Source organism: Sarcophilus harrisii, chromosome 6, assembly GCF_902635505.1.
Source record: "Sarcophilus harrisii chromosome 6, mSarHar1.11, whole genome shotgun sequence".
NCBI lineage: Eukaryota > Metazoa > Chordata > Mammalia > Dasyuromorphia > Dasyuridae > Sarcophilus > Sarcophilus harrisii.
This window is the reverse complement of record NC_045431.1, coordinates 149,743,216-149,755,388: the sequence shown is the minus strand read 5'-3', so window position 1 is coordinate 149,755,388 and position 12,173 is coordinate 149,743,216. Positions and strand designations below refer to the sequence as shown.

At 34.0% G+C, this 12,173-nt stretch overlaps 1 protein-coding gene across 1 annotated transcript in view; it reads right to left on the bottom strand.

The window, feature by feature from the left end:
• Positions 1 to 2,549: 2,549 nt before the first annotated feature.
• The window catches only part of HSD17B11 (hydroxysteroid 17-beta dehydrogenase 11), a 29,878-nt gene continuing 20,254 nt past the window's right edge, over positions 2,550 to 12,173 (bottom strand). The window contains exons 6-7 of the mRNA XM_003774506.4: positions 7,575 to 7,691; positions 2,550 to 3,304 (exon numbers count right to left, since the gene is read on the bottom strand). Of these exons, the coding sequence (XP_003774554.1) occupies positions 3,214 to 3,304; positions 7,575 to 7,691 (208 nt within the window). The 3' untranslated portion in view covers positions 2,550 to 3,213. The remainder of the gene's footprint in view (positions 3,305 to 7,574; positions 7,692 to 12,173) is intronic.

Below are 12,173 nucleotides of genomic sequence, written 5' to 3'. Positions count from 1 at the left end.
AGAACTATTGGCTGATCATAATAAAGGTGATAAGAAACTATTCATCTAGTAGTGATGAGGAACAATGGAAGAAGTGGTGATCTCTACTTTTTTTAAGTATTCCACTTAGCAGTCTACCTAATCTATCTAAAAGTCTAATTTCTTATCAGAGAATGACTTGGATTAGTTAAAATATGATTCATATGGATGTGGCTATTCTCAACAAAGAGATAATTCAGGCCAGTTCCAATGATCTTGTGATAATCTGAGCCATTTATACCCAGAGAGGACTGTGAGAACTGAATGTGGATCACAACATAGCATTTTCACTTCTTTTGTTGTTGTTTGCTCGAATTTTATTTTTTCTCCTTTTTTTCCTTTTTGATCAGATTTTTCTTGTGCAGCAAGACAATTGTATAAATACATATGCCTATATTGGATTTACATATATCTTTACCATGTTTAACATATATTGGATTACTTGCCATCTAGGAGAGGGGTGAGGGAAAGGGGGAGAAATTTCGAATACAAGGTTTTGCAAGGCTCAATAGTGAAAAATTATCCTTGCCATGTTTTGAAAATAAAAAGTTTTCAATTAAAAAAAAAAAAGATATGACTCATTCACACACAAAGATGTCTTTGGAATGTATAAATTTCAAAGCCAGGAGGAACTGCAAATATTTAGGGAAATCATTGAATGAAAAACATAGCCTGACCAATTAAAAATATATGTGTGTGGCCATAAACAAATAAGTAAACAAACACACATTTATCTATCTATCTATCTAAGGGGGGAACCCTGAAACTGTCCTCCCTGACTTTCTGGAGGAAGCCATGGGGGTGAACTATGAGAAATTCTCCTCTGGGAGACACCCACCTCAGGGAATCAAGATAAGTTATCTAGGTGGGACTAGTTGCACCCTCTATTGAGTTGAAAATTAGCCCAGGACCACTCCCTACTTAGCTCAAATTTAAGTGGTCTCATTCAGCTGGATATCTGGACCTGATGTTAACTTAAGTAGTCTCATTCAATTGGAAATCTAGGCCTGGGGGCAGTGACAACATTGAAGGAATCTCATACAATTAAAACCCCATTCTCAGATTTCTTATAAAAAGACAATTTTAAACTCATATCTCATATTTCAGAAGTCTGAAATAGGAATTATGCTTTGCCAAGGGACCTCTCTTCTCAGTGATAACTTTTTGTTATTTTTCTGCCAGGACCTTCCTCAGGAATCATTGGATTCTCTCATTTCTCAGAGAATCCAATGATTCCTGAGAGACCTTATTATTAAGAAGTCTGCCTTCCTAGCAAAGCTGGCTTCTCAGTGCCAACAGAATAAATATCCTTTTTGTCATTCAAACTTTTCAGGTTCATGAATTCTTTTCCCGTTGGATCTGCATTGAACAGAGGGTGTTCCCACAACTCTCTGTACTGCCACTAACCATATATATATATATATATATATATTTAGAGAGAGAGAGAGAGAGATAAGAAAACAAATCATTTCAGCTGTCAATGAAAGAATATAGCATGTTAAATGTAACAACAACAAAAAGTAGCTTGTTATATGTACTTATAAAACTTGACATTTGCTTTATATGCTCTTGGTTCCCAATTCTATTGAGCTTAATAAAGAGTTGAAACTGTTATTATTTTGTACCTCCTATCTCTTTAGTTTTGAATCACTTCTATTAAGATCACCTGATTCAAAGGTAGCAGATGCATTAGGACTTCACAGGACAAATCATAGCATAAAAGCTTCTTGAGGAAAGGGGTTGGTTTTGCTTTCTTTTGTTATTTCCAATGAATAGCACAGTGCTTGGCACATAGGAAATCCTTAATAACTGCTTACTGGCTGATATAGAATAAGAACAGCCATGAAGTCCCAACCTTAAAATCTGGATGATGATCTTCTCCCTCCTGATAGCTTCTTTAAATGGCAATTATCAATTGTCAAGAAGGGTAGGTAAGCTCTTCCATCATGTCCATTTCAGAGCTCTGAGGGCTAATGTAAATCCTCATATCCACTTTGTGGGGTGATTGTATGTTTGACATATCTTTATAAGAGGTTTCTTTAAACAAAAACTTATCTAATTTATCTTCTGTTTCACTTGCAACTTACTGTTGCATTATATACTGTTAACTATATAGGTGGGTAATATGTAATTACCTACCTAGGAAGCTTCTGTAATCTTAAAATTTTTTCTTTACAATTAAAAAAAAAATAGAATATTTTGAGTCAGATTCTATCTTGGAGCTTGGAAACATCAAAGAACATATAAGTACAAAGGTTTAGTTTTAATTCCTTTATTATCATTATTCATAAAGTATATTCCTTGCCTCAAGTCCAAAAGTTTATTGTTGAGATATTTACATTTCAATAATACATCCATAGTTCCCTTAGGTTCATACTTGGGACAAAAAACTTGTTATTAGAACAGAGATTTCTCTTTAAAAAAGCTTTTTTTTTATTGTTTCCTTTTATTTTTACCCCAGTCATTTCCTTTTAATACCTCTACAATTTAAATCTCTTTGTAAAAAAAAGTTATTTTTTTCAAGAAAAAGGGCTTACTAAATTGTTTGAATTGCCATTTCTTATCCAAGGGAAGTTCTGTCTCCAAATGCACCTAACACTCAGATAATGACACAGCTCTATTTTTGATTAGAGACACAATAAGATCTGGTTTCAAGCTCAACCTCTGACACATATTGCCTTGATGATACTGCATTACAGGAAAATTTTAAAGACTTAAATTATCAGACATCTTCAGATCTGCAGGGGTACAGAAACTTTCCTGATTAAGAGTTCCCTCTGACATTGATAAAACAGGTCTCGGTAAAATAATGTTTTGAATGATATCATAGAGAAAAGAATGAGTCATCTCTTCTAGAATCAAATTGTTAGAAAACTTATATGTAATTGAAGTATAAACGTTTGAATGTGAAATTTGAAGAATTATCATCACATGTTAGAGGATACTGTGAGACATTCTAGAAGTGGAATAGGCTGTGATGAGAAGGTGCAAAAATGAGGGCACTCTCCAATCTTTTGGATATGAGATTGATTTACTATCAGAAGGCAAATGAAAATTAGTGTAGTTCGAGAAAAATTTATTACTGGAGAAGGAGAATTAGAAAAAATAGAAATCCTCAAATGTTTAAGTCTCTGCTAAGCTGCATCTGAATCACATCAAACAGCAGCTACTCTTCAGGAAGGGAGTCCAAGGCATTTATTGTGTTTTGTTTTTAAATGCAATCACTGCATCAAACTTGATATTGAAGATTCTTCTCAAGGCTTTCTGGAAACGTTCTGGAAAGATTCTAAAAGAAAGACAATGCATGAAAGAATTTAAGATATCAATATTAAGGGTCTTCTAGGCAATATGTGCATAACAACTAAGTGTCCTTATGTTTAGTTACCTTTCAAAGATCCTTTCATGTTCAAATATCCATATGGCACAAGATCAAGAAACTGAACTTTCAGCACATTCTCTGAACCAGACAACTAAGATCTCACCAAAGGGAGGCTTTGAACTGTTCTTTAGGACAAGGAAGGAAAAAGCTTAAGTCTCCAGATTTTAAAACTATAGATATTAATAGGAGGAGAGGGGTAACTTGAAATTTAATAAGTAATATTTTCTACTTAATTTTAGATTTTTCTTTTCCTTCTTAACAGACTATGCAACACACTTAATTTCTTTTGCTGAATTTCCTTGTTGAATGAATCCCCTCTATCATCATATGTTATCAGTTGCAGAGACAGAACATATCAGAGATAGTCCTGAATCCAGTCTTTCTGCTCTCCAATGTCTGTCAGAGGTATTACACCTCTTATTGAATGCATTTAATTTCTTTAAAGCAGAACACTAGACTCTGAACACAGTAAGCATAAGGCTACAAATCTTGAAAAGAAATTCATACCTAAACATACCAGAAAGTGATCAAATAAGTTGCATTGCTAAATATAAATTAATATTTTACCTGGTTGTCTATTTGTTCAGAAAGAAGTCAAACAAGTAGATTAATCAGTTCAACAGAATATAGGATATGAAGAGATTTTTATTACACTTACTGAGTTCATGACTTGGAGCTAGCAATAACCTTAGAGATCATTTAGTCCTACAGTCTAGCTAAGCCATACTTATTTTCTTTCTAATACCTCTAACAGAACATGCTCTTCTTGAACCTGCCTGCTTCATACTTTCCATATTTCTCTGGAACTCCCTTTGTTCATTTCTAATAGCATAAAAATACTGCTTTATAGTCACTTACTATTTATTCATTCTCCAAGTAATGGGCATGTCTCTTAGATTTCTGCTTTTTGGCACCACACACACACACACACAACTATAAATAATTTTATATGTAAGGGTATTTTTCCTTTTTCACTGACCACTGTGAGGTACAGGCATGGTAGTAGAATCACTAGGTCAAAGTGCACAATTTGGTAACTACGGATCATAGTTTCAAGATGCTTTCCAGAATGCTAACTAATTCATTCCTCTAACCATCCATCAATCTGCCTGTTTTCTTGCAGTTCCTTCAATATTTATTATTTTCTTTTTCTTTGGTCACTTTTGATAATTTAAGTGAGTATAGCGTAGAACAACAGGGCTGCTTTAATTTATAATCATCAAAAATAAATAATTTAATTTATTTTAATTTAATAATTTGCAACATTTTCCCATATAGATACAGAAAATATAGATTTCTTCCCATGGATGCTGCCACCTTTCAACTATTTATCATTCAGAAAAAGGCTCTTATTCTTTTTGAATCTGTTTTCTATATTTAGAAAATGAATTTATATAATATTCCCTCCACCTCTTCTATATTTGCATACTTCTACCTATGCATCCTAAATAAGTTTCCTATCCTCTCTTCCTCTTTTCCAGAGTGTGCCCTTTCTTCCTCTCCCCCCCTTTCTTTCGTTTTTAGACATCATTAAATGTTTATGATTTTAGAAATATTCCAAGGTCTTCAGTCTCATGTGTCTCCCTGTGACCCCCTAATGAAATTAGGGTTTTAAAGGGACTTTTAAATTATCCCCATCTCCATCAGGATGTAAAAGTTCAAACTCATAAAGTCTCTTCTGAATGTTCATTGTATTTATGTTTTTTATGTTTCTCTAGATTTGTGTTTATATTTTAAAGTTTGTATTCAACTCTGTTCTTTTCATTGCAAATGCTCATAAGTACTGTATTTCATTGAAGATCCATTTTTTGCCCTCTGAAGCATTTTACTCAGTTTTGTAAGGTAAGCTATTGTTGGCCTAAATCCTTTGCCTTCTCTAACCTTCTGGTTGTAAGGTCTAGGCAATTTTCTTTTATTTCAGGAAATATGATATCCAGATTTTTTTAAAATGACTTTCAGGTAATCTAATAGTGAATTAACTCTCCTTGATCTGTTTTTTTGATTATTTGTTTATGATATGAGATACTTTTTTATTTTCTTCTATTTTTTTTTTTTTTTTTTTTTACAATATTGTCACTTTGTTTTAATATTTTTTATCTTCTGGAGACATTATATCTTGGATCCATTCCAATTTTTAAGTAGTCAGGTAACCTCTTGTATTAAGGTATTATATCTTTTACCAAGTATCTCTTCCATAGCTCTCATTTTCTTTCTATTTTTTTCCTCTATTGTTCTCATTTGTAATATATTTTTAAAACTTTTAACTCTTGCATAATTTAATTTTTACTAAGAATTCTACTTAATCTTTTTTTTTGAGGCTTTGCTTATAAGTATTTTGGAATTATTCTTTTCCGGGTTTATGTCACAGAGCATCATGGATATTATAGTAGTTTTTATTAATATATTTTTATTCATTTTTGGTGCTGAGAATCTCTTACCTGGGAATACAAATCTTCTCTGGATCTGAGTAACTTCATTGAGACCCTTTTCCTTTGTTTTGGAAGGGGTGGGGGTAAAAAACCCTTCCTTTGTCTGGAGTTTGAGAACCTTCTCTTCCAGAGATTGGACAGAGTAGGGGAGAATTTTTTTTTCCCAGCAGCTGTCAGAGTTCCCCTCTCCTCTAGGTTTCTTCACCCTGGTAGCTGAGTCTTAGAACCTTCTTCCTCCTCCCTATGATCTACATTGGAGGCCTGGATTGTAACTGTGGTCAGCGGTTGAGTTATATTGTGGCCCAGGGGTGAACAGACTGAGCTATATTGCTTTCTTTAACTTTGCCATCTTGGCTGGGCCCCCCAAAGTTTTAATTGCTAGAAAATTCTTATATTGAGCTCAAATCTGTCTCTTTGTTATTTCCACCCACTGATCCTTGTTCTGCCCTCTGGAGCTAATAGGTCCAGACCATAAATTAGGTCCAGTTCCTTTCTTAAAGCCTTTCAAATACGTAAAGTTGGTGATAATGTATGTTAAGACATAATGAAAGGAGGTCTAGATTAGGAACCTAGAGAGCTACTTTTAAAATCCTGACCTGGACATTTACTAGTTGTCAAGTCACTCTGTCTTTATGGAATCTGTTTCCTTCTCTGTAAAGTGAAAAGATCGGACCAGATTATTTTTAAGACCTTCTTAAGACCTCTAAGACCGAATAATTATAAATTCTATGACAATTTTTCCAGCCTAATTCCTTTAACCAATTTTTATATGGTTTCATATCATTCTGGTCCCTTATACTAGATGGTCATTTTATTTTCTAAGATGGAAATAAGTCTGGTTTAGCATTATTTCTTAGTGAGCCCAAACTGGCCCCTATTGATCACATCTTTTTTTCTATATGCTCAAAAATAATAGAATTTTTCTAGGAATCCACAGCAATCTCAATAGTCTGTAGTATTCCTCCCATCTTTTTTTTTTTGAAAATTGTTACCTTCTCAATTATTGCTGAAATATTTGTTTATTGTTTCATTATCTTATGATGAAATTTTTCTGAACCTGGAGTCTCAATTTTGTGGGTAAAAACCTGTGCTTGTGAGTTCCCAAGAGATTCAAAGTTTGTGAATTTTAAAGTTGCCCACTTCTCCCCAACCCCCTAGACTTGCAGCAGGGAGATTTCTGGAACAGAATTTTCAGAAATGATAATTATTCACAGAAGCGCTCTCTGCAGTTATAAGACTAAAGCAATGCCATGAGGGACCAGTATTAGACACTGCCTACTCTTTGAGTTGCTCAGATGGTGGAGAAAAGGTAAAAGAGGAATCCCTACAAAGTGTATTGGGGGAGTCTTAAGTATTTTAATGGACTATTTGAGAGCTTCATGTTTCTAAATTTGTTCATGGATTCCAAGTGAATCCTGTAAATCTTAGACAAAGATTTACAGCAAGTAAAAGGCTGCCAGCCTTACTCATAACTGGGGTAACAAAAACAGGAGTCATTTCATGGAAAACCTGGTTAGTGATGAACCAAAAAGAGATATTGACTCTTTTGGGGTCAGCCATCAGTACCAGATTCAAACATAATAAGAGCCTTTGGGAGCCCATGGGTAATTAAGTTCATTATTAAATATATTAATTTTTAGCAATTTAATTCCAAGCTAAACAAATAAGAGTTTATCTAAGCTTTTAAATCTGAGATAAACATCGAAGTTTAAATTTCAAATGCTGACTCAAGTATAAAATATGCTTACCTTTCCAGCAGTGTTATAACACTTAAAGAAGATGGAACAAAAATCATTTTTTGTTCAGTTAGTATGCCCTTCATGAGCTTGTTTACTACTTCCTCTGGCTCCAGTGTAGGTAAAAATCTGAAATTAAATGGAAAGCTTTAAAAACTATTTATATTCTATTAAGGCTTTATGCTTAACTTGATGACAAATATAATAAAAATAATGAACAATATAACTAAAGATGTTGTTTGTACTATAGAAATAACTGTAGAAGCTAAACATTTACTATACATTGGGATTTTATACTTGCTTTAATTTTTGAGAACTATTAATTCTGCATAACAAGACAAATTATTTTATAACAAACTTAACTTTTACTATACTATTCTAAGATAGGACTTAAATATATATAAAACATATAATATGTATAGACACAGATAGATATATGTGTATGTGTATGTATACATCCGTATATCCATCTTATCACTTTCATCTTATGCTATTTGAAAAACTTTTTTTATTCAATATGCATTGTCTAAAGGAGTGAAAACTACATCTAATGTGACTTACTTTCTTCCTCTGTCAGGAAGAAGCTATGATCAGATAATTCCCAGACGATTCTCTGGCTATCTTCAAACAACTTTGTGAGATACAGATTAGTATATCTTTAGCTAGTTACATTTCTTTTGGCTCCTGACCCCTCCCCCTGAGCTTCTATCCAGGTGTGGCCCCAGACCTGTGAGTTTCTCCCTTTATTTTTCTGGGTAAGCTTTCCCTATAAAAGATCTGCTTATGATGAAAATGTTTGCTAAGTTCTCTTCAGGACTAAGCCCACTATGAGGTACTCTCTCTCTCTCTCTCATCTTGTCTTCCTTCTGATGGCATCATTCTCCTTACTCTAGCTAACTCTGGTCAGTCTAACCTGCCAGACATGGCTTTTTCCTACCTCATGGAGCATTTCCTTTCTCCTGGTTAATTGTGAGTTCCCCTGGGGAACTTGTCTTTTCCATTGCCAACTATAAGCTTTACCAACTCTATTTCATATTTGCTATTCCTGGTGGGCCTATTTTATCTCTTATTTTTGTCTGCAAACTTTTCTCCTAAATAATTTCTTTTTTGGTAAAGAGAATGCACATTGTGGATTTGTCACATGTTTGTTTCAAACTAGGTATTGCTACCTTGACCTCATCATGTCTTTCTTGGTTCCTCAGTACAAAGATTTGCTACATACCATTTCTAGTTACCATCCATAGTATTGTCATTATTTTGCTAACTAGGTATTTTCCTTGAATTAGAGGAAAATGAAAACATACCACCAGTATGTTATTTTAAATATCTCAAAAATGTAAATATTAATGCAATACACAGGTCACTTTCAGATTTCCTTTAAAAAATTCCTTATGGAAAGTCAGATACCCTTCACACAAATTTGAGTTATTTTTGAGATTTTCTTATTCTGTTCATGTTAATACTCATACAGGTAAGTTTGCAGCACCTGAACATCTGATTTGAAATGACTGCTCAGCTAGTATTGGGTGGGTCTAATAATACTAATAGCTAGAATTTATATAGATCTGAAGCGACCACAACCTGCTTCAGATCTTTTGAGACTGGTATAAGCACCTGTTTTATGCAATCTGATTCCACTCTCCTCCCCTTCTCTTTGCCTCACCTGAAGACCAATCACACAGGTTCTTATCTTTTTTTCTTTCTTTTTAAACTATTCTCTGTGGTTAAAATTAACTACTTCCTGGCATTCCTCTGACCCTAAGCCTGAGCTCCACACCTTCTGCCATAATCACCTTATATCCCTTCCTGTATCTAGCTCCTTTCTTCTTCCCTAGCTTTAAAAACCCTATTGATCTAAGCAGCAGTTGGGAAGGACAGCTGAAGAATGAGATAATTACAAATCCATTAAGTACAACTTATGAAAACAAAAGTTTTTTTTTTCTTAAACTAATTTATTAAAATAGACCATACATAAGCTGATGAAATCAAGATATATGCTATATATAAACATATTAATGTTTTAGGAATCTACTTAATTTAAATTGTTGCACTGTTATAGAAAGCTCCAGCTCCTTTTCTCTGCCTCATCATAATGCCTACAGGCATTAACTGCTCTGGCATAGGGATAGGACTGCTTCATTTCTCAGAATCAGTCTCAATATCATGGTTGGTGGTAAACGTAAAACATGTATCTTCAATGTCTTTAGTTCACTAAGTTGGTTTGGATATTATCAATAAACTTCACTTTTGTGAGACTGATTGTGAAGTTAGACACAAATGATTTTCTGTACCACACCACAGACAATTCTTCACCCTGGAAGTTCACTCTACCCCTGGATTTCACAAATTGGAAGTACTCTCCATCTTTCTCTTTCTCTCTCATTGGCTGATTCTTCCTAGAATTTCCATTTTAAGAATGAGTTTAGGCAGGTCTCCAGGTTGCACACTGGACTCTTTCAACTTTTACTGAGTAACTTCCCCTATTTCCACTCTCACACTTTCAACTTCTTTTTTGTGTGTTGTCTTCCTCCATAGAATGTAAACTGGTACTAGAGAACAAGAATACTGTCTTGTATTTATATTCCCAGTGCTTAATACAGAGCCTGGTACAGAATTATCACTTAATAAGTCTTGATGACTTTGAAATTCCTGACTAAATTGGTAATTTATTGTCTGTGATTTTTCCCATTCTTCTGGAATCTCCTCATCTTTGAGGTATTTTGAAAACAAATCTCTGAATTCCATTTTGTTGCCTCCAGCAAGTTTCTTCTGTACCTGTGTGATTAGGTCCTGTTGTTCATCTTCATAATTGTCATTTTCTATGGCACACTGAGTACTTTGTAGTAGAGTATGAGTAAGAGGATTCCACTGTAATTCATGAAGATAGCATAGATCACTATTGGCAAATATGTTCCATTTCATGTTTTTTTACTTTCTCTACATTTATCTGTAACTGTTCTTGGGAAAATTTGTTCTTAGTCTGGCTTCGTGCCAAGATTCTTTACATGTTTTTCCTCCTTCACTGATTTTTATGCTCTTGTGACACAATATTACTCAAAATTTTCCACTTACTTTCCCTATAATAATTGAAAATGATCATGTATTTAAACTGGTATTGCCCTTAACTCTTATATCTCTCTTCTTCACAAAGAAATCAAGTGTTCCTGGCTGAGACAATTTCTTGGCTTCAGTTACTTTTTATGTTGCAATAACTTATAATTTAGTAAACTGCTCTTGATAGTTAACTTCTTTTTTTCTTTGTGTTTTGGCTAGAAATTGTACAAGAAAATCCTATTGGACTTATAGACTTGTTCTATTAGCCAACCAGTATCTCCCCTCATTTTGGTTTACAAAGCAATTAAGTTTTTTCTAATCTTAAATTGTCAGTTGTGGGTTCTTTTAATTATGAAATTCTTTCTTGTCTTTATTCTAAACTACAGATTTCAATAACACATTGTGTATTTCAAGACATACACATTATATACATGCATGTATTATTATCAATGTATATATGTGTGTATGTACATATACTCTGTGTGTGTGTGTGTGCGTGTGTGCTTTAAAAATAAAAGGTTCCATGGCATATGGATAGAATGGTAGACAAACTCAGAAAGGCCTGTATCCAAATCTTGCCTCTACAACTTAGTAGCTGTGTGACCTTAAAAGTAAATTATCAATCTTTTTAAGTCTCAGGACAATCTATATCCAGTAGCTGTCTCTTCCCTGACTTTTCAGGGGGCATCATGTAACTACAAGACTTCCCCAAAAGGTTAGGAAAATGCCGGTCTTTCTGCTCTCCAGCATCATTTTGATCATGGCAGCTTATGCAGGGGAACTCACATTAAGCAAACCCATTCTTGGGTCTTAAACTGTCTTTTTCTTTTTTGTGTTTGTTTTTTCCTGATGTTAGATCAATAAAGAAGCATTTATTAAGTGCTTACTCTATGCCATGTAATGTACTAAGTAAGCATGGGGGAAAAGCAACAACAGTCTCTCCTCTCAAGGGACTCATAACTTAATGGGTGGATGAATATTTATCTCAAGAAGGATATGTTCAGGCTTGGAGGTGACTTTGTGGGATCAAAAGGTTCATAAGTCCCATCAATGGAGGCAAAACTCTGCATTTTTGTAGAGGATAGTTACCAGGAAGACTATTGATCCAAATCTGGTCACTTCATGCATAGACATTGATAGAAAACTGAACAGGGAAAAAGTCAAGACAAAATGTAAAGTTCCTAATAAAAAAAATTTAAACCTGTTTTTTGTTCTGGAGGGGTTTCTGTATCAGCTTCCCCACCAGATTATAAAATTAGTTATAAACTGTTCCTGAATCTTATTTTAAGTTGTTCTGTTAATGTTTGCTATGAGTGACTTTTGTGCCCTAGTGAGATAGCACTGGACTTGGAAACCAAATTCAAATCCTGTCTCTGACACCAATATCTTTGTGCCTCATTTACTTAACTTTAATAATGAGAGGATTAGTCTTGATCCCTTCTAAAGTTCTTTAGAGCTCTAAATCTGCTGTCCTAATCTTAGTATTTCTTTTATGTTTAAACACAAAAGAATTCTCTCTTATCTATCACATACCTGATTCACATTGTATAATCAAAT